Source organism: Dendrobates tinctorius, unplaced genomic scaffold, assembly GCF_039654945.1.
Source record: "Dendrobates tinctorius isolate UK_male_01 unplaced genomic scaffold, ASM3965494v1 ptg000057l, whole genome shotgun sequence".
Classification (NCBI taxonomy): Eukaryota; Metazoa; Chordata; class Amphibia; order Anura; family Dendrobatidae; genus Dendrobates; species Dendrobates tinctorius.
In genome coordinates this window covers 31,399,172-31,417,931 of record NW_027361725.1, presented here as the reverse complement: position 1 = coordinate 31,417,931, position 18,760 = coordinate 31,399,172, and the positions used below count along the sequence as shown (strand labels likewise).

At 44.5% G+C, this 18,760-nt stretch overlaps 1 protein-coding gene across 12 annotated transcripts in view; it reads right to left on the bottom strand.

Annotated features, from left to right (window-relative positions):
- Positions 1-18,760, bottom strand: part of CDIN1 (CDAN1 interacting nuclease 1) — a 481,777-nt gene that overhangs the window by 73,030 nt on the left and 389,987 nt on the right. Inside the window, exon 12 of one of the 12 annotated variants that reach the window (XM_073577876.1) lies at positions 282-319. The exons of the other annotated variants lie outside the window; for them this stretch is intronic. Coding sequence (XP_073433977.1) covers positions 282-319 — 38 coding nt within the window. The remainder of the gene's footprint in view (positions 1-281; positions 320-18,760) is intronic. 12 annotated transcript variants of the gene reach the window in all.

Sequence of the window (18,760 nt, the reverse complement as noted above, 5' to 3'; positions counted from 1 at the left end):
CCTGGTACAAGGCCTTTATCACAGCTTCTTTGTATAGAAATTCCTTCTTTAAGATTAGAACGAGGGCAGAAGTCCTGTAAACAGGCGCCCAGTGCCAACCGATAGGGCAGACGGTTGTAGCTGTCGACCCGCAGTCTGCCAGCTGAATGATGCCAGTGTACTAGCCCTCTGCGTATACCCTTCTGCCACGATTATCGCTATATTCCTTCCTCTCCTCTTTTTTTCGCGCTTTCATCAAGGTTCTAAACACATCAGCAATTTTAATAATTACTGCTCCTTACCTTCGCTGTCATTCTTGAAATGGAAACTCTTGTCAATACTGCTTGGCAAAAGAAAGATGCAAAAAAATTAAAAAAAAAATTAAAAAAAATAACATACTGTCTAGGCTTCAAACAGCCGCGGAAGAAGGGAAGGGGAATAAAATTAGAATTGCAGCATAAATTGTCTTTGCGCGAACGGAAAAAAAAAAAAAACATCACAAACAACACTTTCACGATATCAACACAAAAAAATAAATAAAAACTCCAAAGATTTGAATGACCCCCTCTCTTCCGAGCCCACACACTCTTTTTAAAAAATAAAAGCCGAGTGTTTTCCTTGCCTCTTTTTTTTTTTCTGAAAGGAAAACAATATTACAAGAATTTCTTTCAAGCCTTGAAACACGAGGCTTAATTGCTTATCACAAATAATTGGGACATAATTTTGCTGCTCGACTTCAGGTGATATAATAATTAAGGCTGTTCTGGCGTTCCTTAAAAGCCTCCATCCCCCCATGCATAATTCTTTGAAGCAATTATATAATTGCTTTTTCTTTTTTAGCCTTTCCAACTGTCATAATGGCAATATACATAAAACATTATGCTTAAGTCTCTGACATATTGGAGGCATAAACACACGGAGCCGCCTGGCTTTGAAGTTTCAGATCTGCCACTATTTAGATTGTTAACAAAGGATTTTGAAGTCAGTGATTAAGTCTCGACATCCAACACTTGGCACAGCGGATTCTCTTACGGTCAAGAAGGTGCCGTAAGTGCCCTCGGAGGATGGCAACGATCTCGTCTGCATCAAGCATGGTGACTAGTAAATAAGCGGGGCCATGGTTAAAGTTAAGCAGGCACAATATTCTTCTTATTTTTTTTTTATTATTTATTATGTACTTGTGAAATTATCCAGATGAAAAAGCAGATGGCTGGAAGTAAACACAAAACGAAGGGGCAATTATCAAAATTAGTATTATTGCCTTAATTATCAATAATATTTTCTTTTTTTTTAAACAAACAGATTTGATTATTGAATAAGTTTCAGTTCACTTTTAAGCGCAAAATGGAACATATCTTGCACCTTATTTTATTGTACCATATTATTATTATTTGTTTGGCTAATGCAAAAAAATAATCCACGATATGAAAAATGCTTTATTTTCGTTTCTTTTTTAATGTTTGTCAGATGATGTGACAGCATTCAAGTAAGAAATCATTTTTATTAAATCTTTTTCTAATAATTTTTACTTTATCTAGCATCTCCGGCACGATGGTAGCCGGTATGTAAAAATAGATTAAAAAATTAACCAGAGCTTATTAAAAACATTTTTTTTAAGTTTAAAATAAATGAAAAAGAAAAAGTCAGTTTTTTTTTTAAATTCGTGTTTGTCTCATTCGTTGAAGGCGATGCACTCAACATCCTCTGAAGTCTATAATTTAGGAATGGAAACTTACACAGTATAAATAAAGGACAGTGATAAAACAACCTGTGTATATAGGAAAAATAATACAAAATTACATATATACCGTATATTGTTTGGGAGATATTAACTAATTGAAAAGGAAAATAACATGTGTTTGTATTTTATTTAATATTTCATGCTTTGCTATATGGGATTTGTCACAGCGAGGAAGCCTAAAATAAAGGCTGGATAAAGGACATGTTTGTAGACAATTGGACCTTTATCTATTCAAATGACCATCTGTTTAGATCATTATGGAATGGTGTCAGACAGTGCCGACATATATAGTGGGTGCCAGCCCAAAAACCCAAATCTCCAGATAGGAAACTTTACTCAAACTGTGAAGGGCAGGTGCAGAAGACTTCATTATTAAATCCAGCTCATCACCGTGACAGTGTGTCGTTAAGTAAGAATTACCCCATACTAGTATAAGCTTAGATGGATAGTGAACAATTCCTATCTTCATCTACCTCGTCAACCTCAGTATAACGTAAAGCCATACACTTTAGATGTCTGTCGGTCAAAAAAAATAATTCGTCTGACAGCCATCTCCCATGTACAGGAGCGCTTGTTCGGCTGAGTGCGCCTGTGTTCTTTATGAGAAGACCACTGACCGATGGCTTACCTCAAGGATTACAATGCAATCAACAGTTCGAAATTGAACATGCCTGATTGACATCTCCCAACCATCATTTGGTCAATGACTCCATACACATTAGACTGTTGGCAGAACCTGACGATAATGGTGGGTTCAGCCGACACAAGTCTTATATGTATGGCCAGAAAGAGTGTAAAGTCATTGGAATATCGAACAAAAGATTTTTCTGGAAATACACAAAAAAATAGATTTTAATTGACCATTACTTTCTTAGGATAGCATTGTGTATCATGACGGCTGCGTTCCCGTAATGCAAGTCCATAGAAATCATCACGATAAGGCTGCACTCACCACTCCGTGTTATAAAACAGTACAGGAGATTTATGTTGTAAGCCTACAGCTGAGTAACTTCCCATCTTGTGAATGCGGAAAACTATCTAGGAAGTATTTTTTTTTTATTTTTGGGGGTGGGATGGTGCGGAAGATGACGGTTTCCTGCTTTCTCATGATCGTATGATATGTATGATAGGTGTGATAAACTTTGGCAAGTGAAGGCTCATGTCATCACTTCGATCACAATTTCAGGATACTAAGGGCGATGTAAACTATTCTCTTAATAAATATGTATATATCCAAGTCCACGAGCAGACACTAGAAAGCAAGCTGAAAATGACAGAATGTACACTCTTCTCAAAAGATAGCACCCCCAACAATCAGCTACTTAACGTGTACCTTGATAAAGCCCAGTTGGCTAGGTCATTTCTGGGGAAAGTTGGGTATCAAAAGGGAAATTTGCATATTCAATCAACAGGAAATCGTGAAATACAGTTTTACTTATTCATGCAGCTGGAGCCACCCTTTCCAGTAGTTCATAGAATCATAGAATCTTAAAGTTGGAAGGGACCTCCTGGGCCATCTGGTCCAACCCCCTGCTCAAAGCAGGATTCGCTAAATCATCCCAGACAGATATCTCCTGTCAGATACCTGCTCCTTCACCCCAATCCCACTGCCACCCTCTGTTACCCTCCCTTCCTTTGAGGTGCACTCTGTGCGCATCTACTCCCCCTCCAACCTCCAACTGGCTGTCATCTACCGCCCCCCAGGGCCAGCCACCACCTTCTTTGACCACTTCACCACCTGGTTACTTCATTTCCTTTCCGCGGACATCCCTACTATCATCATGGGCGACTTCAACATCCCCATTGACACTTCCCTCTCAGCTGCCACTAAACTTCTATCTCTCACTTCCTCCTTCGGCCTCACTCAATGGTCTTCTACAGCCACCCACAAAGATGGCCACACACTGGACCTCATCTTCACCCGCCTCTGCTCCCTATCTAACCTCTCTAACTCACCTCTTCCTCTCTCTGACCACAACCTGCTCACATTCTCCTCCCTCTTCACTCCATGTCTACAATCCCCACCCCACAAACTTTCACACCCTCGCAGGAATCTTAAACACCTTGACCTACACTCATTCTCCGAATCCCTCCTCCCTCTTACAGATATAAGTTCCTTACACAATGCGGATGACGCTGCCGCTCTATATAACACCACAATAGCTGTAGCTTTGGAATCCGCTGCCCCACTTACACATACCAAAACTCGCAAAATCAACAGACAGCCCTGGCACACCAGCCTGACCAAAGAGCTGAGGCGAGCTTCCAGGGCTGCTGAGCGCAGATGGAAAAGATCCCACTCCAACGAGCATTTCATCGCATTCAAACAGTCCCTCACTACTTTCAAGACCACACTCACCACAGCTAAACAAACCTACTTCTCATCTCTCATATCCTCCCTGTCTCACAACCCTAAACAGTTATTCAACACCTTCAATTCTCTCCTCCGCCCCCCAGCACCTCCTCCCTCCCCACTCATCTCAGCTGAAGACTTTGCCTCATTTTTCAAGCAGAAAATTGATAACATCAGGGACAGTTTTGGTCAACAACCCCCAGAGCCCTTCCTCCCGACTTCCCAGCCCTCCACCTTCAAAACCAACTTCTCCACCATTACAGAAGATCGACTCTCCACTCTACTCTCAAGATCACATCTCACCACCTGTGCACTCGACCCGATCCCATCCCACTTCATCCCAAACCTCACCACAGTCTTCATCCCAACCCTAACCCATCTCTTCAACCTATCACTAACAACTGGTGTTTTCCCCTCAAGCTTTAAACATGCCTCCATCACACCTATCCTCAAAAAGCCCTCTCTTGACCCATCCTCTGTATCTAGCTATCGCCCTATATCACTTCTCCCATACGCCTCCAAGCTACTGGAACAACACGTCTACCTTGAACTGTCCTCCCATCTCTCTTCTTGCTCCCTCTTCGACCGCTTACAATCTGGCTTCCGGTCACACCACTCCACTGAAACTGCCCTTACTAAGGTCACCAATGACCTCTTAACTGCCAAGAGCAAGCGACACTACTCTGTCCTCCTCCTCCTGGACCTGTCGGCTGCCTTTGACACAGTGGACCATTCCCTATTATTACAGACCCTCTCATCCCTCGGCATCACAGACTTGGCCCTCTCCTGGATCTCATCATACCTAACAGACCGGACATTCAGCGTCTCCCACTCACACCCCACCTCCTCACCTCGCCCCCTATCTGTCGGAGTCCCACAAGGTTCAGTCCTAGGGCCCCTGCTGTTCTCTATTTACACCTTTGGCCTGGGACAGCTCATAGAATCTCATGGCTTTCAGTATCATCTTTATGCTGATGACACACAGATCTACATCTCTGGACCAGATATCACCTCCCTACTAACCAGAATCCCTCAATGTCTGTCCACTATTTCATCCTTCTTCTCCACTAGATATCTGAAACTCAACATGGACAAAACAGAATTCATCATCTTTCCCCCATCTCACGTGACCCCCCCTACGAACCTATCAATTACAGTAAATGACTGCCCACTCTCCCCAGTCCCACAAGCTCGCTGCCTCGGAGTAATCCTTGATGCTGATCTCTCCTTCAAACCACATATTCAAACCCTTTCCATTTCCTGCCGACTTCAACTCAAAAATATTTCACGCATCCGTTCATTCCTCACCCAAGAATCTGCAAAAACCCTAGTCCATGCCCTCATCATCTCTCGCCTTGACTACTGCAACCTCATGCTCTGCGGCCTCCCCTCAAACACTCTCGCACCCCTCCAATCTATTCTAAACTCTGCTGCCCGACTAATCCACCTGTCCCCCCGCTATTCCCCAGCTTCTCCCCTCTGTCAATCCCTTCACTGGCTCCCAATTGCCCAGAGACTCCATTACAAAACCCTAACCATGACATACAAAGCCATCCACAACTTGTCTCCTCCATACATCTGTGACCTCGTCTCCCGGTACTTTCCTGCACGCAACCTCCGATCCTCACAAGATCTCCTTCTCTACTCCCCTCTTATCTCCTCTTCCCACAATCGCATACAAGATTTCTCTCGCGCATCACCCCTACTCTGGAACTCTCTACCACAACATATCAGACTCTCACCTACCATCGAAACCTTCAAAAAGAGCCTGAAGACCCACCTCTTCCGACAAGCCTATAACCTGCAGTAACCACCGATCGACCAAACCGCTGCACGACCAGCTCTACCCTCGCCTACTGTATTATCACCCATCCCTTGAAGATTGTGAGCCCTCGCGGGCAGGGTCCTCTCTCCTCCTGTACCAGTTATGACTTGTATTGTTTAAGATTATTGTACTTGTTTTTATGTATACCCCCCTCACATGTAAAGCGCCATGGAATAAATGGCGCTATAACAATAAATAATAATAATAATAATAATAATAATAATAATAATATCTGTCCAGCCTCTGTTTGAAGACTTCTATTGAAGGAGAAATCACCACTTCTCGTGGCAGCCAGTTTCACTCATTGATCACTCTGTCAAAAAGTTGTTTCTGATATCTAATCTGTGTCTCCTTCCATTCAGTTTCATCCCAATGCTTCTAGTCTTTCCTTGTGCAAATGAGAATAAAGATGATCCTTCTGCAATGTGACAGCCCTTGAGATATTTGTAGAGTTATTAAGTCTCCTCTCAGTCTTCTCTTTTGCAGGCTAGTTGTCTTATCTGAATAATAAAGAGAAGGTGTCTACCAGGGAACCAATATCTATGGCACTGATTTTCCAAAACAGAGTATATGGAAAAGTTTGGCAGCACTTCTTAAAGTGTGAAGTGCACTTTAGTATTGGGTAACAGTTTCTAGACATGGACTTTGTGATGCACTGTAGTGTTTGGCGCTGATGATGAGTTACAAAGTGCTGCGCTGGGGTTCCTTGGCTCTTCTCTTGATGTCTTTTGTGCGACACTGTGGCATACGGCACATCTGAGGAGGCATTTCCGTCTGCACTGTGATTTTTCCTGCTTCTGGGAGCTGCACTGTAGTAATGGTGCTGTTTGAGAGGTATGTTGCCTTTCACTTTATTGTAACTTGTGCTTTTGTGAATTTATATTGTGCAGAACTGTGGCATTTGGGTATTATGTTCACAATATTGAGATATCTGGTTGGTGCTACCTGGGGTAAAATGCGAGACTTGTTCGATGGTGACTAGCAATGGAAGAAGTGTTTTGCCACGTCATTGGCCACGTCAGTAATTTGTGGCTGCTGGATGGGAAGCCTGTGAATCTCCTTACCTCCCAGCATTCCCAGCTCTTATTTTGATTAGCCAAGACTTGGGCAACGGCACCGTTGGTGGCATGACAGATATGCAACCTCGCGGCTAATCAAAAGAGGAGCCAAAAATTCGGCCACAGATTAATGACCTGGCCGATGGATTTGAGTTCAGCAAAATGCTTCTCCCATCTCTACTGGTGATGCTACAGCATCACCAAAGAGTAGAAATGGTTTGAAAAAGAAATATGGTGGATAAAATGAACCAGGAAGAACCTTACTATCATTTTATTCTCATAACATACAATGTTCGCATCACAAATTCCAACAGAAGTAGTTGGGAATGCACATCAGGATCACAACGTTAAAGACAAGAAAGAGACAGCAGGCAAGAGGGTAAAAACCTTGTTGTCTAACTTACTAAGATTTAAGTCAAAGATCTTTGGTTCCTTAGTGCTGTGGAATAAACCCTAGCTTTAGCGCTTCTTAAAGCAGTGAAGTACACTTCTTCAGCTGCTCCTCATGTTGTCTCACGGCTGGGTAAGCACAGCGTGAGCACTGCAAAACCAAAGGAAAATTGAAATAAAGCTCCAAAACAGAAGCAGAGATTGGAATCAACAAGTTGGGATTGTAACTCTATAGGACGCTCTCTCATCCATCCTAAACAATGGGTCTCGCTGAAACCTCCAGCCATATTTCTCCAGCAGCGTGCTGCAGGTTAAAACTCCTTTCTGTTGCTCTCTGAGATTTAAAAAAAAAAAAAAAAATATGCAGGCTGAGAGCGCTGTGCCGCTGCCTGTAGTGATCCGCATGTATGGATTAAAATTCATATAAATATCGATCTGAAAAATGCTATACATGTGCAAAATGCCGAAAAATAAGACAAAGAAAAGCAAATCTTAAGAGTTATTCCAGGAGGCCCCCATAGGCTGTGGTCTGCTTACATTCACACATACAACATTGATTTCTGACAGTACTGTTCATTTTTTTCTAACAACCTTTTTCTTTGTCCACAAGTCCAAGGACCGCTGACGGGTTTTAACACTATCTGATCTGGGCAAGGCCTACAGCACTGTTCATTGCATCTAACTATACCGAAGACTGAAAAGTGCACAAAGGCGCAACAGTGGGGAAGAGGAAGATGTGAAGAAATACAATGGATACTTTGTCACTTTATGGAATGCTGGATGACACTATATATCTAAACATTTCCCAACATTAATAAATAATCATAAAATAATTTAAAAAATATTTTGAAAATAATCAAAAATGCTGCATGGAAGTTAGATGCTTCCCGAAAGTGAGGCTAGGTTCAGATTGCGTTAATGCAGCACTTTCAACGCATAGCATTGATGGGCTGCGTTAACGGTATAGCATAACGCGATCGTGTTATGCTATAATCGCTAGCGCTGATGATTCATCAGCAATAGCGGTGACAGAGCCTCAGACACTGCAGCCCGCGTCCGAGGCTCCGTCAGTGAATGACGGCACATTGCGAACGCGTGCCGCATTACGGCATGCGTCGCAATGCGCCACATAATGGGGGTCAATGGCAGCGGTAACGGACTGCATTACACAGCGGTGTAACGCAGTCCGTCTAACGGACTGCTAAACGCAATGTGATCCCGGCCTAAGGGAGGTAACAAGTCCATCCAGCCTCAGCTGTGGAGAGTTGCTAGTTATAGAGGAAAAAACGTCCTTGTTGACTCCCTATATTTATCGGTGCCAACATGTCCTGGACTAAGGAAGGCATCAGAGTCCAAGTGACTGAGCAAGTTGTAACCTTAAATAGGTTGTCCTTAGGCTAGGTCACCAATGTCTGATCGGTCGGGTTCAGATACCTGGCACCCCCGAACAGCTGTTATTGACGTTCGCAAGTACTGACTTGCGGAGCTGGCCGTCTTCTGACAGTGGCCACTGCAGGGTAATAATAATAATAATAATAATAAATTTTATTTTTATAGCGCCGACATATTCCGCAGCACTTTACATTTCAGAGGGGATTTGTACAGACAATAGACATTACAGCATAACAATAATCACATACAGTAGATTATAACAAATACCAAGAGGAGTGAGGGCCCTGCTCGCAAGCTTACAGTCTATGAGGAAAGAGGGAGACACGAAAGGTGGGTGGTAACAGTTACCCTGATTGAATGGACCAGTCATAATGTTAAGTGTGTAACAGTACAGACACAGAGGGCTAATGGAGGCATAAAGCATGTGGGAACATGATGCGGGGAACCTGGTTATGGTAAAACTTTTGGCTCTGCCACACAGGGATAGATTAGGTTAATGTGTTGGGGTGGTAGGCCAGTCTGAATAAATGCGTTTTCAGGACACGCTTAAAATTGTGGGGATTGGGGACTAATCGTATTGACCTGGGAAGTGCATTCCAAAGAATTGGCGCGGCACGTGTAAAGTCTTGGAGACGGGAGTGGGAGGTTCTGACTATTGAGGATGCTAATCTCAGGTCATCAGCAGAACGGAGGGCGCGGGTAGGGTGGTATACTGAAACAAGGGAGGAGATGTAGGGTGGTGCTGAGCCATGGAGGTCTTTGTGAGTGAGGGTAATAAGTTTATACTGAATTCTGGAGTGGATGGGTAGCCAGTGTAATGACTGGCACAAGGTAGAGGCATCGGTGTAACGATTGGTGAGGAATATGATCCTGGCTGCAGCATTCAAGACAGATTGGAGGGGGGAGAGTTTGGTAAGAGGGAGACCGATTAGAAGAGAGTTACAATAGTCGAGACGAGAATGAATAAGAGAAACAGTAAGAGTTTTTGCAGAGTCAAAGGTAAGAAAAGGTCGAATTCTAGAAATGTTTTTGAGGTGCAGATGACAAGAGCGAGCCAGTGATCGAATGTGGGGGGCAAAGGAAAGCTCGGAAACAAGTATGACCCCAAGACAGCGGGCCTGTTGCTGGGGAGTAATAGTGGAACCACACACAGAAATGGCAATGTCGGGTATAGGTACATTAGTAGAGGGAGGAAACACCAGGAGTTGTCTTTGACAGGTTCAGTTTCAGATATAGTGAGGACATGATATTAGACACAGCGTTTAGACAATCGCCGGTGTTTTCTAGAAAGGCTGGCGTGATGTCAGGAGAAGCAGCGTATAATTGGGTATCATCAGCATAGAGATGGTACTGGAAATCAAATCTACTGATTGTTTGACCAATAGGGGCAGTGTACAAGGAGAAGAGGAGGGGACCTAGAACCGATCCTTGGGGGACCCCAACAGTAAGGGGAAGATGAGAGGAGGAGGAACTGGCAAAAGATACAGTAAAGGAGCGGTCGGAGAGATAGGAGGAGAACCAGGAGAGAACGGTATCCTTGAGGCCAATGGAACGGAGCATAGTGAGGAGGAGCTGATGATCCACAGTGTCGAATGCTGCAGAGAGATCCAAGAGAATTAGCATGGAGTAGTGACCATTTGATTTAGCTGTTAGCAGATCATTAGAGACTTTAGTGAGGGCAGTTTCAGTGGAGTGTAAAGAGCGGAAACCGGATTGGAGAGGGTCGAGAAGAGAGTTTTCTGAGAGATAGCGGATAAGACGGGAGTGGACCAGGCGTTCCAGGAGTTTAGAGATGAAGGGAAGATTAGAGACAGGTCTATAGTTAGCGGCACAGTTTTGGTCGAGGGATGGTTTTTTAAGTAGTGGATGTATGATGGCATGCTTAAATGAGAAGGGAAAAATACCAGAAGAGAGAGAGAGGTTAAATATTTTAGTTAGGTGAGGGGAGACAGCAGGGAAAAGGGACTGAAGGAGATGTGACGGAAATGGGTCACTGATGCAAGTGGTTGGGCGAGAAGATGCAAGGAGCCTGCTTACTTCTTCTTCTGTGACTGGTTCAAAATCAGAGAGTGAGTTAGATGCAGTGGGGGAGGGAGGACAGTGCATGGTATGAGGTGATTGGGAGATAATTTCCTGTCGGATCTGGTCAATTTTTTCTTTGAAGTAATTGGCCAGATCGTCAGCTCGGAGCTCCGTGGTTGGGGCCTGTACTCTTGGATTGAGTAGAGAATGAAAAGTGTCAAAGAGACGTTTCGGGTTATTGGACAGTGAGGTGATGAGGGTGTTGAAATAGGTTTGTTTGGAGAGGTGAAGGGCAGTGTTGTATGTTCTAAGCATAAACTTAAAATGGATGAAATCTTCGGGTAGATTGGATTTTCTCCACAGACGTTCGGCGCACCTGGAGCACCGCTGCAGGAAAAGTGTTTGCACCGTGTGCCAGGGTTGTCGCCGTCTGCGTTGTGGTGTTCTATTTATAGGGGGTGCAAATTCATCCAGGGCACTTTGAAGTGTTTCATTGTAATGCTTCAATGCAGAATCAGGACAGGAGAGGGAGGAGATAGGGGCCAATGAAGACTGCAAGTTCTTCATAAGTTTCTGGGTGTTAATGGCCTGTATGTTTCTATAAGTCTGGACAGTGGGGGTGACCTGAGCAGCCTGGCAGTTCTTGATAGAGAATGAAAGAAGATTGTGGTCAGAGAGCGGGAGAGGGGAGTTTGCAAAATCATCCACTGCACAAAGCCGAGAGAAGACCAAGTCGAGGGAGTTTCCGTCTTCATGCGTTGGAGAATTAGTAAGCTGCGAAAGGCCAAATGAGGAGGTTAGAGATAAAAGGTGAGTAGCAGATGGTGAGAGGGGAAGGGCAATGGGGATGTTGAAATCACCCATGATGAGGGTAGGGATGTCACAGGAGAGAAAATGTGGAAGCCAAGTGGCAAAATGATCCAGGAACTGATGGGAGGGGCCGGGAGGATGATACACCACCGCCACTCGCATGGAGAAGGGGGTGTAGAGTCTGACGGCATGGACCTCAAAAGAAGGGAAGACAAGTGAGGGTACTTGAGGGATAACCTGAAAGGTACATTTTGGTGATAGGAGCAGACCAACGCCTCCACCAGCTCTATTGTCTGATCTTGGGGTATGAGAGAAGTGAAGCCCCCCGTATGAAAGAGCAGCAGCAGCGGTAGTGTCTGACTGCTGGATCCAGGTTTCAGTAAGAGCCAGGAGGTTAAGAGAATTAGAAAGGAAAAAGTCATGAATGAAGGAGAGTTTGTTACACACTGAGCGAGAATTCCAAAGTGCACAATTAAGAGAGACAGATGGCATGCAGGGAATATTAATAAGAATAGAGGGGTTTCTGAGTGTAGCAGTCGGGAGGTTTGACTTTCTATAACATGGGGGACCAGGGTTGGGAGCAATGTCTCCTGCGACTAGGAGAAGGAGGATAGAAAGAGTGAGCAGATGGTTAAGTGATTTGTGAGAGCGTCTCTGATGTTGAATGGTGGGACTGACTGGATCTGTGCAGTTTAACAACGGGAAAAGAGCATGAGTGCTATACATAGGAGAGGAAAGAAGCGAGGGGCCAATGTGGATGGAGTGTAGAGAGTTAATGCCAGGGCGGTGGATGTGTGTGAATGCAGCGGCCAGGATTAAAATTACACAAATGCATATGGTATATATTTGTTGTACTCCAAATGTACAGGGAGTAGATGTATATAAATGTCTTACCTGTCTCCTGCCCTGTCTAACTGCCATGTTATAACTGCCAGTACTTTGATAAACTGTACTTGGATAAAGTGTGCATAAATGCCCCCTGCATAAATGCTATCCCAAAGCTATGTCTGAATATATAGGAGGATAAGACTTAGAACTTTTTTTTTTTTTTGGGCTCTCTCTCTTCTCGTTAATCAATCACACTAAATTGAGACACCAGGACCCAATAAAATGTTGTGGTCAAATAAACACATGTCCAGCACTACATGGATCATAAAGCACTTTGAAAAGTTTCTTGACCTCACAACATAAGGGGACAAGCAGAGTAAGTTGAAGGGTACTACACATCCTATTGATTTGAATAAGAGGCAGATGTACCCCTTTGGCTGCCACTAGCAGAAGACAAAGCAGCTCCGAAAGTAGGTGTTTCTGGCCACCAGCCGCCGACATCATCAACAGCTGATAAGTAGAGCTGCCTGGTGTCGGACCCCGACTGATGAAACATTTATGACCTATCTTAAGTATCAATGCTAAAATAGTGGAAAACCTCATTAATTATCTTTTTTTTTTTTTTTTTTAAATCTGACCACTGTCACTTCATGTGGTAATAACTCTGAAATGCTTCAAAGTATCCCAGTGATTCTTTGATTGTTTTTTTTCGTGACACATTGTACTTTATCGTAGTGGTAAATTTCTGTCGATATGTTTTGCGTTTGTGAAAATATCGGAATTTGGACAAAAAGTTTGATAAATTAACATTTTTCAAACTTTTAGTCTTTATATCCTTGAACCAGTCATGCTGTACAAAATAATTAAATAACATTTTCCATATGTCTACTTTATATCTGCATAATTTTTCAAATGACATTTCATTTTGTTAGGATGTTAGAATGGTTATAAGTTTAGCAGCAATTTCTCATTTTTTTCAAGAAATTTACAAAACCTGTTTCTTTAGGGACCTGTTCAGAATTAAATGGACTTTGCTAGGCCTATATATTGAAAACTCCCCAAAAGCGATACCATTTTAAAAACTGCACCCCTCAACTACTTCAAAACTGATGGCAGGAAAAAATTTTTTTTAACTCTTCATAAGCTACACAGGAATTAATGCAAAGTTGAATGGAAAAAAAATAATTGCAATTTTTACTCTAAAATGTTGCTTTAGCCCCAATTTTTTCACTTTTACAAGGAATAGCAGATGAAAATGGAACCCACAATTTGTTAACTACTTTCTTCTGAGCACGCTGATACCCCATGAGGCTGATGACACATGGGGCAGTAAGAGAGATCACCTGGGGCAGGACGGGGGGACATGAGGATGACTTATGGGGCAGGATGGGAGAGAATATGGGGTAGGATGATGACACTTGCGCCAGGATGATGACACTTGGGGCAGGACTTCCACCCACTGCTCTGGCGGGAGTTTCTCCCTATCGGCGACCCTTTCAAAAACGGTTAAAAAGGCCTCTATATTGTCACCTGGGATCATTTTCTGCAAGGCTCTTCTCACTGCCTTCAGGACTGAAAAATCATTATTTAACCTTGGAGTTGGAGCTACCGCAGTGCCACGAACCAACTCTGTGAGCAAATCAATCTGCTGATGCTGTTGTCGGTTCTGTTGCTGGTGTTGCTGCTTCTGGGCTTGTGCCAGTGTTTAATCAGGTCCTCCATGATGTTTTACGTTGTTCCCTGGCTTACAGCTGCCTTCAGGACATGCAGTACTTCTGTAGCAGTCACACGTGTTCCCTGGGAAGGCTGCCTGCATTCTCCACCAAATATAACAATGTTAGGCCTCTTTCACACTTCCGTTCTTGACCATCAGTCAAAATCCACCAGTTTTTGAAAAAAACGGATCCGCCATTTTTTTGGCGGATCCATTTTTTTCCCCATTGAGTTGCATTACTGGCGGATCTTGACGGATGGGCATCCGTTTTTTTGCGGATCCGCCAAAAAGTTAGCATCCGCCGGCAGGCCTGGACGGATCCTGCAACTTTTTTTTGCTGTAGGATCCACATTTTACAGTGCGCATGCCAGGAGAAAGGAAGTCAGCCGGGAATTTAACCCTGAAATCCTTTGTGGCGGTGGAAAAAAAATTCTCTCTCTCTCTCGTCCCCGGACTGCGGTTCCTTTAAAATTCTTCAGCCAACGGATCCGTCACAAAACCGGACCGCTGACATCCGTTCACTTCAGTTAACAACGGATCCGCCTTCCGCCATTATGGCAGATTTTAACTGATCAGAAAAACTGAAGTGTGAAAAAGGCCTTACTTACTTGGGAGTGATACGTGGTATCACATGAATCATTTCTATTTAAAAATCCATCTGCTTTATTGCAGTTCTTCATAAACCACATCACAGGAAACTCAAATACAGCCCTTGCCTGGATCAAGATACAACATAAAGCAAAAAGTCCATACAATAATGCTAGTTAGCACACCTGGCTTAGTGTCCTGTTACACTTAGCGACGCACCAGCGATCCCGACAACGATATGACCTTGGGGATCGCTGGTGCGTCGCTAAATGATCGCTAGTAAGCCGCCAAACAGGCAGATTTCTTCAGCGATGCAGCAACGATCCAGCAATCCAACACAGTGATGCATGCTGGCCAGTGGGTCGCCGACGACGAAAAAATGGCCCAGGACATTCCTGCACGATCAGCGTTTTCCAGCAAGGGGGATGGCCGCTACTGCGTGTCACATGTAGCGAGATCGCAGCCGAGATCGCTGTTGCGTCACAAAATCAGTGACACATTAGCAATCTCGCTATGCGAGACAGGGCCTTTAGCGTCAAGCTTCTTAGGCTAGTTTCACACTAGCGTTTTGGAGCGCAGCGACGGCCTGCACACGGCCGCCGCTAAGCCCCGCCCCCTGCCCCGCCTCCACCGGTATCTCCGCCTCCGGGCGCATGACGTTGCATGCGTCGTGCGTCCCCTATCTTCATCACAGAGGGCGCAGGCCGTGCGCAGTCTGCGCACAGTCTGCGTTTGGCGGTGCATGCGTCCTTTTGATGGTGCGCCGAGCAGCGCCAAACGCAACCTGTTGCATTTTGGTTGCGCTCGGCGCACCGTCAAAAGGACGCATGCGCCGCCAAACGCAGACTGTGCGCAGACTGCGCACGGCCTGCGCCCTCTGTGATGAAGATAGGGGACGCACGACGCATGCAACGTCATGCGCCCAGAGGCGGAGATACCGGTGGAGGCGGGGCAGGGGGCGGGGCTTAGCGGCGGCCGTGCGCAGGCCGTCGCTGCGCTCAAAAGCGCGAATGTGAAACCGGCCTTAGTACTTTAGCAAAGGCACTCAATCCAGGAGATCTGTACATCTCCATACACACACAGTCATGTGTGAGACAAACAGATCTCAATTTACAAAATGAACCACACCCAGGGGTGGAGATATGGTGAATAACCTTCTCTCCCAACTCCTCAGCTACTCATAATCAAACTGTCATCTCTGATTAACCCATTTTAGTCCTATATGTGCTAAAGCATTTCTCCCGGTTTATCTCCCATCCACTAGGTATCCGACAGCTTCCTTACAATATATAAAACATACTTCACATTTTTAAAACACTATTATATTCCCCAACTCTTGGGTATCACAAATGTAACACAAAAAGATGATAAAACAAAAAGGTTATTTTCTGATAATACACTCGCTTTAAGTGCATAGTTTTAAACATTTCCCTGACTAAACACTGCCTGTCTATATTTTGAGTAGAAAAATATTCCGAATTGAGAGTCCTCAGTGGTTGATACCATTTAATGGCTAACTGAAAAGATGGTAACACATTGCAAGCTTTCGAGACTACTCAGGTCTCTTCATTAGGCTAGACTAATACAACATCTGAAGAATCACATATTTATACACAAGACAGCACAGAAATAACGCAATAGATTTCCTGTATTTTTCGCTTTATAAGACGCTCCGGATTATAAGACGCACCCCAAATTTTGAGGAGAAAAATAGGAAAAAAAATATTTTTTTTAATAAAATGGTGGTGCTTCTTATAATCCATGTGTCTTATTGCTTACCGGGGGTAGTGGCTGAAGTGAAGCGGGGTCCCAGGGTCGCTGCTGAGGAGGCAGGAGTGGAGTGATACTGCAGGCCGCAGGAAGGGATGAGAGGGTGCTCCGATGTTCAGCTCGCTGCCAGGGGGTCGGTCTTGTGCTGCTGCCAGGGGGGCTTGTGCTGCTACCAGGGGAGCTTGTGTTGCTGCCGGGTGTCTCCGGGTGCCCGGCAATGCTGGCCGGTGCTGTGGGTGTCTCCGGTGCCCAGTGCTGTCTCCAGGTGCCCAGCCCGGGGCTCTGCTGACATTTACCGAGTGTAGGCCACAGGGGTGTCTGGGTGTCTCCGGGTGCCCAGCCGTGTCTCCGGTGCACAGCCCGGGGCTCTGCTGACATTTTGCGACAGGCCAGAGCCCCTGGGCTCTCTCTCGGTTCCCTCTGTGTGATAATTGACTCCGGAAATATGGCGGCCGCCGCCGGGGGCGGCGCATGCGCACATGGTGATCTCAGGACTGAGATCTCGAGAGATGAGATTTCAGCGCTGAGATCTCATCTCTCAAGATCTCAGTCCCAAGATCACCATCAGCGCATGCACCGCCCCCAGTGGCGGCCTCCATATTGCCAGAGTCAATCACACAGAGGAAACAGAGAGAGCCCAGGGGCTCTGGCCTGTTGCCAAATGTCGGCAGAGCCCCGGGCTGGGCACCGGAGACACCGCTGTGCACCCGGAGACGCGGCTGGGCACCTGGAGACACCCACAGCACCGCCGGACACCCGGAGACACAAGGACACCCCTGCGGCCTACACCCGGTAAGGCATATCCGCTTTGTAAGACGCACCCCCATTTTCCCCCCAAGTTTGGGGGGAAAAAAGTGCGTCTTACAAAGCGAAAAATACGGTATTTCGAGTACTGATTCCTCAGTATATTTTAAAAAGATACAGCTTCAGCCTGACTCCTCCACTGCCTTCTGTATACAAGAGCTGACATAAAAAAAACTATTACAAGCAGGAGCCAATGGAGTCAGGCTGAAGTTGCATCACATAACATACACTGTAAACTCAGTGGGAAAGGGAGACAACAGTTCTATGTTGCTGATCTATTACATGTTGCCCTTACATAGGACCAAGACAAGAGCAGTTTGATTAAAACTCAGTCCCCTCTACAAAGCTGTGCCTTACAGTGCCCTATAGGCTGCTTCATAGGATCCACATCAGTGGAGATTAAGGCGACAAGATGGCAGACATCACAGAGCTATAAAGTTAAAAAAAAAGCTGGAGTGTTTCCTTGTAGTCATCAAAGTAAGCAAACCATATACTGACAGGAGCATGCTTACAGGACTCCTATATTATAAATGGTATTTCTAGGGTACTAGTTTTTTAAACTAAAATTGCAATACAACTGAAGATTAAACATTACAAAATGAATTAAACAAAATATGAAATACCCCAGGTGAGAAGTAGGGTTCAAGGAGATCTCTATCATCTACTGAATCCCTATTTAGTAATGATTTTGATCACACTCATCCATATCAGGTTTTTTATTCACTAGATTGGTGGTAAACCCTGATGATTTTCAATAGTTCTACACAAACTGGTTTGCTTGTGGGCGGTTGCAGGGACTGGACAAATAAAATCACTATCTCCATTGAAAAAAATTGTACTAGGGACACCTTGTTGTGTCTTACGGTGCCCTGCTGTATTGATTGTTAAGGGTTAGAATCTTAGGTGGTAGCACTCAGACAAATTATAGCATGGTGGCTCGGTGGTTAGCACTGTAACCTTGCCACTTAGGGGTCCACCATGGACAACTTCTGCAAGGAGTTTGTATGTTCTCCTGGCTTTTCATAGGTTTCATCAAGTTATCCAGTTTCATCCTGAAAACACTTACTGATAAGGAATTTAGTTTGTGAGTCCCAATGGGGACAGTGATGATTATGTATGTAAAGCGCTGCAGTATATGTTACCATTTCATAAGCAACCATGATAACTATTATCTTATGTATACGACTAGTATTATTCAGAACCCAAATGGGAAGTGTCATTGAATAGGTCCGTAGATGGTAAAGGATTTGAGGTGCTAGCTCATTTTGCCAAAATCCAGAGTTTTATTCTCATAAACAAGGATCCTCCCTGATCAGTTGAAAAAAAAATAAAATTAAATAAAAAGTGAATACATAAAAAAATAAATGTACATATATATATAAGGTATTTAGTTAGCCACCAAATGTGCAAGTTCTCCCGCTTAAAAAGATGAGAGAATGAGAGAGGTCTGTACTTGACATTATAGGTAGATCACAACTATGAGAGT